Source organism: Clarias gariepinus, chromosome 17 (genome assembly GCF_024256425.1).
Source record: "Clarias gariepinus isolate MV-2021 ecotype Netherlands chromosome 17, CGAR_prim_01v2, whole genome shotgun sequence".
In the NCBI taxonomy this organism is placed as follows: domain Eukaryota; kingdom Metazoa; phylum Chordata; class Actinopteri; order Siluriformes; family Clariidae; genus Clarias; species Clarias gariepinus.
The window spans coordinates 26,983,384-27,001,041 of record NC_071116.1 but is presented as its reverse complement, the minus strand read 5'-3'; the positions used below and the strand labels follow the sequence as shown (position 1 = coordinate 27,001,041).

The 17,658-nt window shown below is 39.9% G+C and overlaps 1 protein-coding gene across 4 annotated transcripts in view; it reads left to right on the top strand.

Moving 5' to 3' along the window:
* The window catches only part of unc13bb (unc-13 homolog Bb (C. elegans)), a 79,731-nt gene that overhangs the window by 47,546 nt on the left and 14,527 nt on the right, over positions 1-17,658 (top strand). For 3 of the 4 annotated variants that reach the window (XM_053516474.1, XM_053516472.1, XM_053516475.1), the window contains 14 exons: positions 5,831-5,877; positions 7,074-7,149; positions 8,623-8,697; positions 9,893-10,112; positions 11,072-11,299; positions 11,439-11,580; positions 11,701-11,870; positions 13,653-13,768; positions 14,994-15,157; positions 15,313-15,463; positions 16,434-16,502; positions 16,589-16,678; positions 16,859-16,999; positions 17,166-17,296. In XM_053516474.1, the coding sequence (XP_053372449.1) occupies positions 5,831-5,877; positions 7,074-7,149; positions 8,623-8,697; positions 9,893-10,112; positions 11,072-11,299; positions 11,439-11,580; positions 11,701-11,870; positions 13,653-13,768; positions 14,994-15,157; positions 15,313-15,463; positions 16,434-16,502; positions 16,589-16,678; positions 16,859-16,999; positions 17,166-17,296 (1,820 nt within the window). The remainder of the gene's footprint in view (positions 1-5,830; positions 5,878-7,073; positions 7,150-8,622; positions 8,698-9,892; positions 10,113-11,071; positions 11,300-11,438; positions 11,581-11,700; positions 11,871-13,652; positions 13,769-14,993; positions 15,158-15,312; positions 15,464-16,433; positions 16,503-16,588; positions 16,679-16,858; positions 17,000-17,165; positions 17,297-17,658) is intronic. The other variant, XM_053516473.1, reaches the window with a different exon arrangement.

Below are 17,658 nucleotides of genomic sequence, written 5' to 3'. Positions count from 1 at the left end.
GCTTTTAAAAAGCTAATCATGTCGGAAAGTTAGCCATGAGTCATTTGCTGTCTCCTGGTTGTGACATAGGTGTGTGTGACTAAAATACAGATACAAAGCACACGGATCATTGTAAATCTGTACAGAGTTTTAAATCTTAAGCATCTTACAGTACATGAAATGCAAGAAAAAGATAAAAGTGAAGGATAAAAGAGATGAGACAGCAGATTGAGAAAGATTAGCTTAGTGCTGGAATTAATGCATGTGAGTAAAACAGGCAGAAGAAAGGAGAGATGGAGAGAAGGAGAAGGAGTGACCGAGAGTAGCGAGGTTGTCGAAGGGTGCGCTTCTAGACTGTAACATTGGCATGCACTGTACTCCACTCAGCTCAGTTTGTCACACGATAAAGAGTGCCTCCTTTTAAAAACCCACTTCACTCGCTCGTTTCATTCCGACGAGGACGGAGCGAGTGCAGTGATGGATTTTACCCCCTGGATGTGACACTTGTTATGTGGATGGGTTTCTCAAAGTGAAGTGTCTTCCCCGGTGATGTGAGGTAAGAGGATGTTTTTCTTTTGTTTGTTTTTTTAGATAATATATAAATATAGTCTTAAATACAATAATTTCATGCATGTTTCTTTCTCATCAAACAGAAGTTATGTTTTAAAGATGTTGAGTTAATTAGAGATTAATATTATAGTCTATAATCAATAACTAATCAGAGACTTTATGTGGTCTGTGTAGCATGTAGGAAATATAGAAAGACAAGAAAACACTTGGCAGGATAATATATTATAGTCTTGCCTTCCAGACGATTAAGAGAGAGCTGAGTGCAGGAACGAGATTAAACAGGACATGGCCACGGAGAGCTAATTAACTTGATTTCTCAAATGGTCAACATTTTGATTCCTGTTCTGATAGAAAGAGTTTTACAATACACAGTAGCCAAGTGATGCCATGGGTTATACGAGGGGCGTTCCAATCAAACCCGGACTTTTGGTTATTTTCATGTACAGAATAACTGAAAATATATATCCAGTATAATCCTCTCCTACACTAATCCGAGTGTTTCACTTGGATGCACTCAAGGTAGAAAGTTTTCTCAGTATGCATGAGCCATGACAGAACTGCCTGAACCGCTGGCCCCCCAGGAATTCCTTTAATGGCCCAAATATGTGGAAATGGCTTGAAGCGAGTTCAGCACTGCACAACGGATATGGCAATAACTCTCAGCCGAGTTCCTTTTAACATGTAAGAGGTGTCTGTGAATGATTGTGTGTACAGTTCCACAAACAGATGCGTCATGTTTAACTGCGGCTAAGAGTCTCATCAGCGTCGGTCGTTTTTTACACCGCCATTCACAGGAAATTTAATCACAAATTAAATGTCCTGGTTCAACATGAACACACTTGTACTAATCTGAATTTCTGTTTTTGTGCATGTTAATTGTTCATATAATGCAAACAAACATGCTATAATAAATGAACCTCTTACATATTAGATTTGTTACCATCCAGTTTATTTAATAAGTTGCATTAAATGGAAATTTATACAGTAATTTTTGGATATCTGCCTTTTAAGTCATCAACTTGGGCTTCTTATAGTTCACTAGCACGTATCATGAGTTCACCAGTAAACAATACTGTACATCTGTAATACCACAGAGTGAATCTTTGCCTTAAGCAATACATGAACTGAAATGAATACTAACCAAGTTGTCATCAACTTGCATGGCATTTAAACATGTACCAGTGATTGGCTTAGTTCGGTTTGTTATCATGCAAATACACGCATCCATTTCATGAGTTGTATTGGACAAAGGTTAATGCTCAGGTGTGGTTACGATTAAAGTTGTATGTATATAAATGCAAATTTTTATTAATGGTGGATTATAGGGGCAGGTCTCCCCGAGAGATTTGCAGAAAGTTAATTTCAACTACAGATGAAGAACTTCATGATATTAAATATCCAAACACTGTGTATATTATTGATATTATTAGAAAATTATCATTCTGAAGATATCACAGTGACTAGATGATAGTAATTTTAGTCAGTATTGTTTCTAAAATAGGTACTGATCAGGGCGGTCTAAAAGAATAATCTAAAATGTCCCATTATATTCACTGGGCATCCATCCAAGGCTTATCCTTGAGCGCCACTACGGCAAACACATGTTACTGGAGTCTCAGTTACAATCATGTCTAATGCTTGGTGCATTTAGAAGCATAACAGGACTGTGTCTGAATTTCAATGACCATCTCATTGTGCATTAGCCATTAGCTGTGCATATTATTATTATTGCATATGAGGGTGAAATAGATTGCTGTTGCTTGCTCTAGATGTCGACTGTCTTACTTATTCTCAATGAAAGTGATTAATTTTGTATGAGACGGTGTAGCCTTGGTAAAAAAGAAAAAGACTGTTTTTTAATTGTAATTTCCTATTATAGTACACATTTAAGATGTTAGACCAGTTAGATTTTCCCTCACCAACTGTAATGATTTCAGTAGTTTCTTAACGTATACTACAGCTATACAGCAATATAAAAGGGGAAAACGGTCCCTGCAATTATTCTACTGAAAAAAGACCAGCTAAATGTGGTGTCAACCTGTCAGCCTGGGGAAATGGTAAAGTAGCCATTAGACTCAGCAGGGCTCTAAATGACAGTGGTGTCTACAGCTGGACTGCTGTAACTTTCAATTGTTGGAATTGCGAGCTGAAATACCATCCTAATCTAAATAAATTTTAAAGCCAGAAACAGCTAAAAAAAAATGCTATTAAAGAGAATTGAATGTTTTAAAGCAGTTCGATTGAGAAAGCAACATGTCCACTCTTCTACTCGGTTACCACTTGGCTTAGATTGCCATATATATTAATTTGCATTAGAACTCTGAAATAATACTGAACTGAACAAGGATTTCCATGTGCTACAGGTGACCATTCTCAAGTGCCTTGATGTTGATCAGCATGCACGGCACTACCAAGGCTAAATTTGTCAACGCTTAAACATCTGATGCTCCGGAATGTTACCACGAAGTCATAGTGATGAGCGGGATGAAACGTATGAAACTGGCATCTTCCACTCCAAAAGAAAAGAACTGGGCAAGAAGAGAGCCCAGAGCCTCAAGGTCCGGCATGGCCTGTGCAAGAAGATTCAGAAGGTTTTTCAGGGTCCAGCAGAGATTGACACTTATAACATTCAGCAAACTTCATCAGAAGTTGAGGAAGACATGTTCATTTGTGGAATAAGCCGAGAATCTTCGAGTCATGGGGCTGGTATCGCCTCAAATAAAAGTCCCCTTAAAGCAGACAAAAACTTGCTAGGGGAGATGGATTTAAAAAGTGAAAATACCATCAAGATCCCATGCTCAGTACCAAGTAAAAGCCTTGCTTCTGACTATAAACTTTTAGCTAATTCTGAGTTTATGGATCAAGCAGCTAACATGGAAGAGCCACAAAGAGCTGGGAAAGAAGCAGCAGAAAATGAAGGAAGAAGCAAGGAAAGACATTCCAGCACCATAGTAGAGCATATTTTAAAAGAGCTTCAGGGGATTAATAAAATCCAGGAGGAGATATCAGACTTGAGGCAGTACCTAAACTCGGTGAGAGGCTCTGTCGATGAGGTGTCATTCTGTGTGGATTCTGTGCTGATGGAAATTGAGGGACTCTATTCTGCGAGCGCTACTCGTCAACCCTCCCCTCAAAGGCCAGCACTTCATCACAGGAGCATTCAGAACAATGTTGCAGCTACACCAAGACATAGAAGTCCTTTGTTAATGAGGCCTGAAAAATTTGAAACGCCTTATTGCGATGTACCAGGAAAGTCAAAAGCGCATCATGCTGAGATTTTAGACTCTGAGGAGTCACCCCAAAAAATCCACCCTTGCAATTACCACAACCATGATGGGGTTTATGGCCAGGATTTTCCTAGTTCCAGTTCCTTGTCAGGCCAAAGCTTTAAGAGTTTAGAGAATAATCACAGTTACCATTCCATGGAGGTAGATCTGCGAAGAGGTGGCTGGGATACCTCAAGCATGCGTTTAAGTGAGAGTGGAGAAGGAGGATGGAGTGAGGAGGATTACTGCTCTTGCCAGAATAGTCTTGATGACTTAGAACACCACAGACAACCTGATACCTGGTGTAGATATAACGCTGGAGCAACTAGCAGCACCCCGGGCCACTCTTCCCGAAGCAGCTCTGAACACCTTTCTTTACTGTTTGGACAACAGTACAGCTCACTATCCAGTTTGTCCAGTGCTCCAGGCTGGAGACATCCCAGGAGGCATACAGGCCCTGATGTGGAATGTGATTGCTCACTGAATTGCCCATATTCCCGTAGTTCAGGTTACCACACCATGGATGCATATGCCGATGACCTGTGTAGTGGCCCGTCCAGAAGCATTAGCTGTTCCACTATGGTGCTGACAGATTATGATGACCTCTGCCAAGATTTGCAGTCTTCCTGTGAAACTTTTTTAAATCCGGATGTGTGTTCTGAAGACAGTATCGAGAGAGACTGGCACAAAAAGGATACCTCATTCATGTCCAAAAAACATCTTGATCCAGATGACTCTGAGAAATTAGATAACTTTGTACGACATGAAGTTGGGATTGATGCAGTGCAGATGAACCAAGCCACGCTGATCCTTGAGTCTGCTCTTCATGAAGCTATGAAGAGGCTTGACAAACATGATGACAAAAATTCTGACATTCCTGAACAGTCTTCAAATGAACTTGTGGAGGATGACTCAACTGTAGAGGGATCTGATTTGGATCAGGTAATACTATCAAGCTGTGAGACCTTAGATCAAGGCTTGTCGCCTCACAAGAGGAATGATGCCAGAAGATTTCAAGAAGAATGTGACCTTCGTAACCTGCGACTACAAATGGACCAGATAAATGACTCACAGATTTTTGATCCTCAGGAAACCACTTCTGGTACAGTGCCTCCTTTGTTTAATCAAACCGAATGCCACTCAGTGGAACGGTCATCCAGTGGAGATGAAGCTTCAACAGGTTCTCTTGAGTTTATCACAAACATGGTAACTGTGGAGAGTTGTCATGGCGAGACAGGTCCTGAGGAAATGAGCCAGTTTGCCTGTAAAGGCACTGAGCCAGGATCTCTGGGGATAATCCTTGAAGCAGAGGCTGAGGTAGATCAGGTAGAGGCTCAGGTAACTTCAGGCAACGATGATCCTGATCAAGTAGACCCTCATCATCAGAAGTGCCTTGCCAATATCCGGCGTGTTCTCAAGGAGCAAAGACAAAGACATAGATTGTCTCAGATTTCTAGACAGTCAAGAAATAATTTTTCAGAGGAAGATTTTGATCCAGGTATAATTTATGTGCAAAATTGTTTATGACTTTAAGTTCTTTAATTGTTTGCAGGAAACTTACCATAACTGTTTTGTCTTGATCTGTTTTGCAGAGGAAAGCAGAGAGGTTAATCAGGTCAATTTAAAACATTTTGGTCACAGTTTTACTAAAATTACATTCGAACATTTTCATTGTCTTATTTCTTCAAACAGTCATAACTAAGAGCATGCTGTCTTTATAAATGCATGACACCAGTGCAGAATTGTATTGTCCTCAATCTTAATAATTTTTGCCTGTTTTTGTCAACATGTTGTTGTTAAAAAGTCCTGTCTTTTTCATCATGCTTTTTCAAAGAAAGCATAAACGTGAAGAGGTGTCTCCTTGCTAACTTTTGATTACTTAATGAAAGTGGTGAAACTTAACCAATCATGCATTCGTCATTCATCTTAGGTTTTTGGTTTCTTTTTAAAGTGTAATCTAATGTTTAGTTTGATGACCTGAATATTAATTAGAATTGTTTCCCTGACTAAATTAGAGACGGGAGGATGGAGACAGTTCCAGACAGGACTGGATCAAAGCAGGGTGAGTTCTTTTTTTTTTTTTCTTTCAGAAAGTTTAAGAAGTTGAGCACCTTTTTGTTTAAAACATTAGTTTTTAAGAATGCAGTTAAGTACATACATTTTCATACCCTAAGATTATCAAATCAACAGTTAATCAGTCAATCAATCCAGTAGGAGCCTTTTCAAACAGCCGCCCGCTCCATGGCAGAACCATTTCCAATCTGTGATGGGTCCTTAGCCGATCCATGAACAGACCCAGATCCCCCGCGATGACTAAGTGAATGAAGCCCCACCCCATAAACGATCTCTTGCGCTGTTCTAATAAGCTGGTTGCAATCCTGTATTGTCCCACCAGGGGGAGCAGTGACTGCTTCAGTTAACTGCAGTCTTTGCATTCAAGATATGTTCCCTTAAACATATCTTCATGACATACGTGTTAGATATACAGTGTCAGTGTCTGAGTACCAGTCACTAACTATGCTTTAATGGTCAGACCATTCATGCATATACGACACCGTGCCACAGTTACTGCATTGGCTAGAGAATATTAGCCGATTGGCTAGAGAAATATTTTTATCATTAAATGAATCTTGTGCTGTCACTCTCAAATACTTTAAAAATAATAATATAAAAGATTTTAAATGTCAACCGAAAATATGTATTTTTTTTAAATGGTTAATAATGCTGCACCTGCATGTTTAGATAAATAAATAACTCGGTTAAGTAGGGGCTATAGTAAAGTCACACCTGTGGACAAAGAGACGCGCGCGCACACACACACACACACACACACACACACACTGTGGCTGCCTTTTGTTTTGTAGTGCTCAATATGAGTTTAAAATTAGTAATCAAAATCAGGAGCAATTACTAACGAGACGTAGTGTTGTTTAAGATGACATGACATTATCAGATGTGATTTCTAGCTAAAAGTGCCTATGTGACTGGTTGTGAATGTGAGTTTTGGCAGACACCTGCTCTCTCCTCAGTACTGTGGACCTGCTTTCACCCATGCTGTGACCGACAGTTAGTGTCGTTACCGATTATATAACACCTGTGAAACATCTGGTGCTGTTATTGTCCATTATCACCATTCGTGGAACGCCTCTGGTCCAATCAGATTACTCAGTCGGAACTAACTGTTGTATAATTTACAATATTTTGTCTTTCAAGATGTGTTTAAATCTCTTATGGGTTTACTTTGTTGTTTTATTAAAGTGGCAGTGGCCTGTTTGGGATTGACAGCATGCCGGATTTGCGGAAAAGGAAACCAATCCCTCTTGTTAGCGATGTGGTAGGTACTCATATAATAAATCCCTGTAATTAAAAGAAAAACAAAGCCGTATGTGTTTTTATTGCTTTATTGTAGACAGTGTCGATTATATCAACCTGAATTAACCTAACTGCATTTGATTACTTAGTTTAAAAAAAAAAAAATAGAATTCAGAATTTAGGAAGCATTTATTAAACTTAATGATTTGATATTTTCGGTTTAGTAATTTTGATTATAGCTGGTAAAAACGTATTCATTTTGTTAATAATTGTTCTCGCTCTACCTTATTTATAAAATGTTGGTCCATTTGTTTTTTTTTGTTTTTTTTTCTGAAACAAATGCATATTGATTTAATCTTTTGCGAGTTTGTTCCGTGGAAGACCATTTATTTTCCGTTTAAACATCAGCACAGCTATTATTGCACCTGCACATACATCATGTAAATGATTTCCAAATAGTTTCACTAATAATCAGGAACAAAGCTGCTTGAAAATGTGGTGGAAGTGTTGATATAAAATCTGTTATATTTTCGCTCATTAGCACCCACTGTAATTAATCTACCTCACTATATATTATTTATATATGCAAATTATTCTGCGCTGTGAATGCGCTTCTGGTTGGATGCTATTTCGTTGCCTTGTACCTACATGTGCAGTGACAATAAAGTGAATCTAATCTAATCTAATCTAATCTAATTTTCGTGGAAATAAACCTCTACTTCTCTTGAATGCATTCAATCATTGTTTCCAGGCTATGGTAAGTTTAAAGAGTGACACCCCGTCCCCACACAAACACATCTTCTCCTTTTTAATGTTGATGCTGCAGCTGTAAATCCACTCTAGCTGTTGTTTCTGTTCAGTAGGAATGGACGGTACTGATTTTTAATATATATTTTTTTTTTAAATCAGTATTTCTCCATTCTGTTAACGTGCAAATACGATTCCTTAAGATTCTCTCCTCTACTGTACCTTCACCCCCTTGTCATTTTAAACGCGAATAAATTTTGCTTCCTCATATTCAGGCATGATAAGGCATCTGCCATGCAAATGAGGTGTACCTGTTTGTCCATGGAAACCTGTCCATGTGCTGTTTTTTTTTTTTTTTGTAAATGTATTTGCACACTAAAACATAAAGAGTCATTGTTCCTCCATTATCCAACCACTAGACCTTACATTGCTTTACATGCATAGGCATGTGACACACTTTTAGACATGATATGATTCCATATCCTGGTGAATTGTGGACGAGTCCTAGTTTACAGGTTTATTAGTGATGCTCAGGTTCCTTTTTGCTCCTTAGTTGATTTATTTCCCAGCACATCCGCTTCCTATTGTGAATTTCTCAGAGTTCCATCGAGCACCAGTGCTTTTTATGGGATAGAATGCATTTGGAATCTCATGCTTTTCCTTTGGGTTTTTATTTTTTATTTTTATTTTTCCCTCTGAAGAATTATCTCAGTATGTTGAATAGTAATTTTCTTTTCCTGTGAATCAGGCAGTGGTCCAGGCCAGAAAAGCAGGCATTGCATCTGCCATGGCTTCCCGAGCCTCCATTAAAGACGAGGAGCTGGTGAGTAAGATGGTATTGATGTTTTTTGTCTGTACTGATGTGTCAAACTATCGACAGGCTTTTTATCAGAAAAGTATAACTTCTCAGTGCTTAAATGTTCATTCTGACACCAAACAATGCTGATCAGAGCTGAATGAGGTGAGGTGACGGGGTAGTAATGGAGCTTCACCACGACATCTTTTAACAGCTTTTAAGAGAATTTTGAAGTTGTCTGAATGGATAAAAAAAAAAAAAACGTATATCTTGCACACAGTAGGTAAAAAAGTGGGACGTTCAAGTCACACCGGGACTTTTGTTTGTGCAGAATAACAGAACAGAGATCTAGAGTAAAAACTCCCTATATTTCTCTATATAATCCTCCGCTACACTAATGCACTCATCCTTTCACTAGTGCTTGGACTCCATCAAGGTAGAAAGTTTTCTCAGTAAGCCGTGTTTCAAGCGTGAAACGCTGGCCTCCCAGGAACTTCTTTATTGGCCCAAACATGTGGAAATGTCCTGGCCCGAGGTCAGGACTTTATGGGGAATGTGGCAATAACTCCCAGCCGAGTTCCTGTAGTGTGTAAGTGATGTTGGTGAATGATCGTATGTTCAGTTCCCACAGACAGATGAGTCTCTTTAAGGATCAGGTGTTCCACTCGTTGAACGACTGCAGTGTGTCCTGAGCCACTTCAGATCTGGATCGATATTTAGCCTTCTTTAAAACGTTTGCATGAATCAAATCATCACTGTACTGTGCTTGAAGCTTTTATGGCTTCATTTCCTCAACGTCCCGGTTTGCTTGAACATTTCTCATAAAAATCTAAAGCGAGACAAGCTGTAAATGTGTTTTGGTCAAGTAAGATTGATTTACGTGGCTGTTTATATGTTTGTTTACTAGACTTGGACCTGACTTTTTTTTTTACTTGTCTTTTAAAAAGGCAGGAAAAAAATGAATGACTTGAGTCTTCTGTTAATGGTTAGAATAAAGAAATGAATCAAAATATAAAGCTTTCATAAGAATTATACTATTCTGATTCCTGCCACTTTGGGTACTGATACACGTATAAAATATGCATACCGTATCGACTTTGCATACATGATCCATGATAAAAACTGTTGGAGTATACATACGTTTGTCGTTTGTGGTTTAAAACCTTTGGTGAATTATTTTCCTCACTTTTAAAACCATTAAGATGTTGTTACCTCTCTGCAGAAGAACCACGTGTATAAGAAAACCCTGCAGGCTCTGATCTATCCCATCTCCTGCACGACGCCTCATAACTTCGAGATCTGGACGGCGACGACTCCGACGTACTGCTACGAGTGTGAAGGGCTGCTGTGGGGTATCGCACGCCAGGGCATGAGATGTACCGAGTGCGGGGTGAAATGCCACGAGAAATGTCAGGAGCTCCTTAACGCAGACTGCCTGCAGCGTAAGTAGTGTTTGGACCGACTGTCAGAAATCAGCAGTGATGTTAAACCTGAGATGGTTTTGAAAAAGAGTACTTACAGGCTGTTGGATTAAATAAAAATGCTCAAGATGATATGGCACCTCTAGAGCAGAGAGGGTCATGGGCCTTTCTCAAGGGCCCAGAATGGGAGGTTAGTGGTGCTGGGGCTTGAACCCATAACCTACTGATCAGGAGATGAATTCTCTGGACCGCTCATGAGTTGAAAAACTTGTCACATTTCAGCAAATGTACCAAAAAGAAGACACAAGTGAGAAAGCATCTTTAGTCACTGCTTTGTGATATTAAAGCGAGTCGTGTTGGGGTTTCCGTACCTAAACCACCTGCTGAGCAGAACTACATGCAGAAACCACAGTAACACTGCAAGCTGCCGTATCCACTGACTGTACAAATGATTTATCCAAACAGCAATCTTACCAAAACCTCACACTACAGATGACGGCTCCCTTAGCTGCTCCAAGGAATGATTTAAAGGGAGACGCCGAAGCAGGATCCTACTTAGTACTCTGAATGACTTACAGGAGTGATAAAGCTGCTGTCGTGGAGATTGGTGCTGCTTCTAATTATAGGATCAGTGAAACAGGATATAAATTTACTTTGAGAATTCATTTCATGAATGTTGCTATCATCGAGCTCTCATTGGCATGTCCTTGGTTTGGTATTAGACCCAAACATCCTTGCAAGGGAAAAAAACCCAGCACTGAACACTTTGCACTGTAAGCTTTATAATTAGCAAGCATCCACGATGCTTATTAATCCAAGATTTATAATTGGTTATAAAATTAAAGCAGTGCCCTTTTTAGTTCTTCTCCCAACGATAACGGTTTCCTACACCACTCAAGTGTTTGATGGAGTTTTCACTTTAAAGGCAGTACTATATGTGTATATGTGTTTTATTATTGATTCTGTCTCATTAACTGTAGGGGCGGCGGAGAAAAGTTCAAAGCATGGCGCTGAAGATCGCACTCAGAACATCATCATGGCCATGAAGGACCGCATGAAGATCAGGGAGAGGAACAAACCTGAGATCTTCGAGCTCATCAGGGATGTGTTCATGATCAGCAAACCGGTCCACGCACAGCAGATGAAGACCATCAAACAGAGCGTTCTGGACGGGACCTCCAAGTGGTCGGCTAAGATCAACATCACCGGTAGGAACCGTTAAACAGGACGCAGCTTTTTAATCAGTTTAATAAAGAAATGGTTTGTAGAAAATCCACACCTATAAATCTACAAGATGGACGAGTTAAACGAAAGTGATTAAAAGCCTAAATTTGTGTGTGTTTGTAGTGATGTGTGCACAGGGCCTGCAAGCCAAAGATAAGACAGGCTCCAGCGACCCTTACGTGACAGTCCAGGTGGGAAAGACGAAGAAGCGCACCAAGACCATATACGGCAACTTGAACCCGGTGTGGGAGGAGAAGTTCCACTTGTGAGCTCGCTTCTCGTTCCCATTAACATGCTTTGTTAGCGTGAAGGGTGCGTAAACTTTTGCTCTCAGCCATGTCGGTGATGTTTTCACAAGTTTTTTTTTTTTTTTTTTTCCCGTCAGTGAATGCCACAACTCGTCAGATCGCATTAAGGTGCGCGTGTGGGACGAAGACGATGACATCAAGTCCCGCGTGAAGCAGAGGCTCAAGAGGGAGTCTGACGATTTCCTGGGACAGAGCATCATCGAGGTGCGCACGCTCAGCGGAGAAATGGACGTCTGGTACAACCTGGGTGAGTGTGTGCATGCTTTGAATGACTGACGGACCAAAACGGGAATAAACACACACACACACACACACACACACACACACACACACAGACAAATATAAACTCAGGAAAAACAAACAGAAAAACTAAGATAAATACAGACTCACAGGTGTGATACACACACACATACACACACACAGACTAAAACTAACACACATTTTTTTCTTTGCGGTTGGCTGTACCAATTAAATCAACTGTAAAAGTGTCTCAGATTGCACTCTGATCACTGATGATCTGCTGAAAACACTTCGTCTGGACGGTACACACACAACGTGTCTGGGTCGTGTTTTGTTCTGTGAGCTCGAGTCAATAAGGGAGTTAGTCACAGTCGGGTTGGTCAGAGCCGTGATCAGACTGTCTGCTTCAGGTCTGAAATGCTGGCCCTCCAGGAACACCGCAGCGGGCTCCAGGCCAGCGCATTATTCACAGTATAGTGTACAGTATAGTCTTCTGTAAACCTTTGCACCGGTTCAAATGTTTTACTGCGGCTAAGAGTCTCATCACCGTAGTGTGCTTGAAGTCTTCTGTGAGTGTCAATCGCGGCTACATCCTCGTTCAACGGAAATTTCATCACAAGTCCTGGTTTGACTCGAACACCCGACATATACAGTATTAGAATTTATTACATTTAGCATTAAGAGGCAAATAAATGAAAAGGTCATTTGTGATTGTACACTAAATGCTTTGCTTGTTTTTGCTATAAAGTGACGTGTTTGATGTCGTATCTGTTCACAGTAATGTTTAATAATCATGAGGTACAGTATAATCATGAGACTGGTTACAGTAGGTCCTGTTATTACTTACATCATAGTAGCTATAAACAGCGTCTCTCAGCTCAGCAGCCTGTCTGCATGTTAATTACGTCGTTACTAGAAACGTATTATTCTAAAATCGTGATGATTCTTCACCCTGAATAAATTCATTTAGAATGTTGAGTGTGTTTGCGTGTCCGTATATGTGTGTGTGTGTGTGTGTGTGTGTGTGTGTGTGTGTGTGTAAATAGCCAGTAGGAGACACAGGTTGGCTAACTATGGCATACTCGGTCAGATACTAAGTGACTTACACGTTGTTTTCGTGGTTTAGAGTTTTTGCAGTTTAATCTCCGTTTCCTCTGTGTGTGTTTCATGTCCTGAGCTTCTCATCGTCCTTGCGCTGTTTCTCTAATTGCCCTTTTCTGGAGCTTCTGCTTTCACAATGGCTCTAGCAATTACAAGCAATAGTAGTAATTGACTCTCTCTCTCTTACACACACACACACACACACACACACACACGCACATGCACACACCCTCCCCCTCTCTCTCTCTCTCTCTCTCTCCTTTTCTCTCTCTCTCTGTCTCACCCCCCCACCCCCCACCCCCCCAAATCCACTCCCACTCTTTCCGACCGGAGTGATCTTGCTTGATTATTATGTACCGACTCCTGTCGGAAATCGACCGATCAGTCGTGGTGTATAAATTACCCCTTAATAATTTGCTTGTCAGAGGAACAAACAGCTCGGGACGAATCCCGCATTTCTGAAAAGAAAAAAAAAAAAAAAGGCACGATGTCCTCAGTGATGTTCTTCCTATAAAGTTTTTTTTTCCTCTGTTCAATAAGAAGTGCAGCGGCAGTTTTTATTCCACTGACTCATTACATTGATTTAGTTCTGCATCATTTTGGAGTTGAGCCAACTGAATGCCATTTATTCTCTCTCTCTCTCCTTCTCTCTCTCTCTCTCTCTCTCTCTCTGTGTGTCCTTTCTCAGAGAAAAGGACCGATAAGTCCGCGGTGTCTGGTGCTATCCGTCTTCACATCAGTGTGGAAATTAAAGGGGAAGAGAAAGTGGCTCCGTATCATGTGCAGTACACCTGTCTACACGAGGTAAAGCACAAAACTACACAAAGCATTTAAACAGCTTGTCTAACAAAGTGTTCTATTCCTTTTACTCCACATCATTTTGACAATATTCACCATTGTTTATGCATTATTATACAATCCATCATCATTTTTTAAAAACATTTTGTAGTTCATTTCATGATGTAAGACCATGGAGGATAACATCTCAGCTCCTGTTTTGGCTTTTCCTATAGCAGCTGTTAATAATAACTCTCTCACACGCCTCTCCAAACCTAAAAAGACAAAAAGAGAGAGTATTTAAAAAAAGAACACCCAAAGCGTAAACCTCTCTGTAATCATGACTTTTCTCTGGTGTAAAGCTTATTGATTGCTACAAAGTGCTCACTCTAAAGACTCCTTTCATAAATGCTTAATAAACCCCTAAAAGAATAGCTCACTATACCAACACTGATCTTTTTTCGGTTGAATAGCAACACGTTTCTGCGACACTTCTCCAAAGCGTGTCCCTGTGAAAGAACTAAGGTTGTACATTTTGCACATTTTTCTTAACTGAATCAATAATCAAGTAATCAATACGTAATTGTAAGTAGATGCATGTTCATCTTTTAGTTTAGGTTTTATTCAATTAAATGTCAATTCAACTTAGTATTAAATAAAAGTTCTAGTGGCTCAAACATAAACGTAGTTATACCCATATGGGACAATTAAATGACGCTCAACTAGTTTTAAAAATATATATTTTTTTAATAAATACTGTGAATAAAATAATATAATAAAACTCAAACGTAGAATAAAAGCATTGACTTGTTCAAAGGCGACGCCGCTGAAAGTACAATATCTAATATCACACTGCTGAAATTGCAAGTGCGCCATCTAGTGGAGAAATATTATACAAAGTTGTACATGCAGTATTGTACGTTTTTCAGCTTAAAGTTTCTATTTTTTAAAATTAATTGTATGCCCCTCTCTTTAAGGTCACGATCGGTCGTGTAAACATTTCACTGCGTATCATATGGCTGTGTACATGCATGGAACAAATAAGATTTTTGAATTTTGACCAGTTGCAATTAAACAGGACTGTGATGTAACTTGTCAGTTCTTTATGTTCTTTTGATCATTTCTGACAAGATTTTGTTGTGTAATTGTTATTATTATGTTTCGAGGGCCGTACAGGATCGTCTTTATCTCAGGAGTGTGTAAGAGTCAATCCGTTTCTTACTGATGTGTCTTACTTCTCTTTTCCCCCCAGAACCTGTTCCACCACACCACAGACGTGCTCGGCCAGGGAGCGGTGAAGATCCCCGACACTCGTGGCGATGACGCCTGGAAGGTCTACTTTGACGACGTGGCGCAGGAAATCGTGGACGAGTTCGCAATGCGTTATGGGATCGAGTCCATCTACCAGGCCATGACGTACGCACCGTAGCGCTGTCTCACCTGCATGTCCTCCTAATGCTTAGTCATTGTGTAGCATGTATTGAGTTTATTTAAATCTAATTCTTTCTCATTAAATTTCTAAGATTTTATATTTATTTTAAATCTTCCTCAATGTGTTGGATTTCGTCTAGGCACTTTGCGTGTCTTTCGTCGAAGTACATGTGTCCGGGTGTTCCTGCGGTGATGAGCACCCTGCTGGCCAACATCAATGCCTTCTACGCTCACACCACTGCCTCCACCAACGTCTCCGCCTCTGACCGCTTCTCCGCCTCCAACTTCGGGGTACAGATCACACACACACACACACACACATACACTCTACATACAGCAGGAATAAGGCTGCAAATCTAACCCTAACACTGAACCAAACCCTTATCCCTTATCATTAGTCTAAGTGGTATGTAATGCATATAAATAAATACATTAATTAATGAATAAATAAATAATAATAAATGTAAGTCATCAATAATTTTGCTTTAGATTTATTACTTAAAAAAAACACTTAAAGCAAGGACTTCTCCCTATATTCTGAAATGGAACCTGCATTGAGTTTGTCTAATGTTTAAACAAAATCTTAAACTATAAAATACTCCATTGTTGAATTAAATCTGCACCATTATATGAGGTATTATCATTCTTTTTATATTATGTCAACAAAGGCTATTTTTTTTTAAATTTGCTGTCAATCAAAGAAGGAAAAAAATCACAAAGTTTCTTCTTTTGAACAATATTAAATAAAATAATATTAAGAACAGGGCGTCTTTTTTATTTTCTTATTTTGATATTAAATAAAAATTAAGCTAATTTTAGTGATGTAAAGTATGTGTGTATGTTACGGGATTATACTTCTTTTAAAGCTGTTATTTGGACTTATTAAAAAAAAAAAATTGTATTCAGCGCTGCCTAAGGGGGATTTTGTCAGTGTGATCTGGCAACCCTGGTAAGCGCAGGGTAGCAACAGTTTACATGAAAATGCAAAAAATGAGTTAAAAAAATAGATGTTTGCTCTGGAGTGAGCTCCAAATATATCGTAACAACACAGCGGGAGTAGAATTGCATTTCCCACAGTGATGGTTGATCTTTCTAAACATAAAGATTCGGTCCACGCAGTAGAGAGAGAGAGAGAGAGATCAGTACAGATCACATATCAGCTCTGGTCCGTTACACCATTACTGTTTCCCCACACTCTACATGGACGTGTTAAGTTTTCCACCTTGTTCTGCTCACTTGTTTTTATTTTATTTTCCAACAGAAAGAAAAGTTCGTCAAGCTCTTAGACCAGCTGCACAATTCCTTACGCATCGATCTCTCCATGTACCGCGTACGTCTCACTCTAAACTGATTTTATAGTGCTGAGAGATCTTTTTTGTTGTGCTCTAATAATGGTGTGTGTGTGTTCTGCTGCAGAATAATTTCCCTGCTAGCAGTAAGGATCGTCTGCAGGACCTGAAGTCCACTGTGGATCTCCTCACTAGCATCACTTTCTTCAGGATGAAGGTAAGCTCTGTGAGAAGGTGGTGCCCCATCCAGAGGGTGCCATTACTTTTAGTGACTCAGAGTCATCTCACGACAGCAACCCGAGCCTCTGATTTGCCAGGGATTGTTAGAAGGATATCAGAATAGAACATCTGTAATGTCGCGAATGCATCTGAGTCTTCTCTGATTCCTGTTTCACAGGTGCAGGAACTGCAGAGCCCTCCGAGAGCCAGCCAGGTGGTGCGAGACTGTGTGAAAGCCTGCCTGAACTCCACCTACGACTATATCTTTAACAACTGCCAAGAGCTGTACAGTCGCCAGTACCAGCCTGTAGGAGAACCGGTCAGCCGTTTGATTATTGACAGTGAAATAAATGCAGCACAGCTGGTGTGATGTCTGTTATTGTATTTGTTTTTTGAGTTCATGGTCTTATGATCAAATTGGATTGTGTGTGTCTGTGTCTTAGTGTGTGTGTCTGCTCTGACTCTGCTTCTCTTTTCCAATTAAGAATAAAGAAGAATGTCCTCCAGAAGAACAGGGTCCGAGCATCAAGAATCTGGACTTCTGGCCCAAACTTATCACGCTGATAGTTTCCATTATAGAGGAGGATCGCAACTCGTACACGCCCGTTCTCAACCAGTGAGTGATGAACAGTCCTTATGCTTCTCAGCTCAGTGTAGCCCCTGAATTACAGTCATTCTGTTAAAGGGAAATAATCAACAAAGGGTTGGTGAGGAAGTAGAGTTACCCTTACAGTGCTCCAAATAACAGTACACATGAAACTAATTTATTCGTCTTATACCATTACAAACTGCTAGGGACGGGAATCTCCAGGGACTGATCTCCATCTCTATTAACTGCCAATGATGAACAGGTCAATTATTTAATAGTGGGTACAGTATAAATCGTTGTTCGCTTACCAGCCTTTGTTATTTTGCCTCCCTCAGCTCGTCACCTAACTGAATTTTCCTCCACTGCAAGAGCTGACCTTTAAATTAATG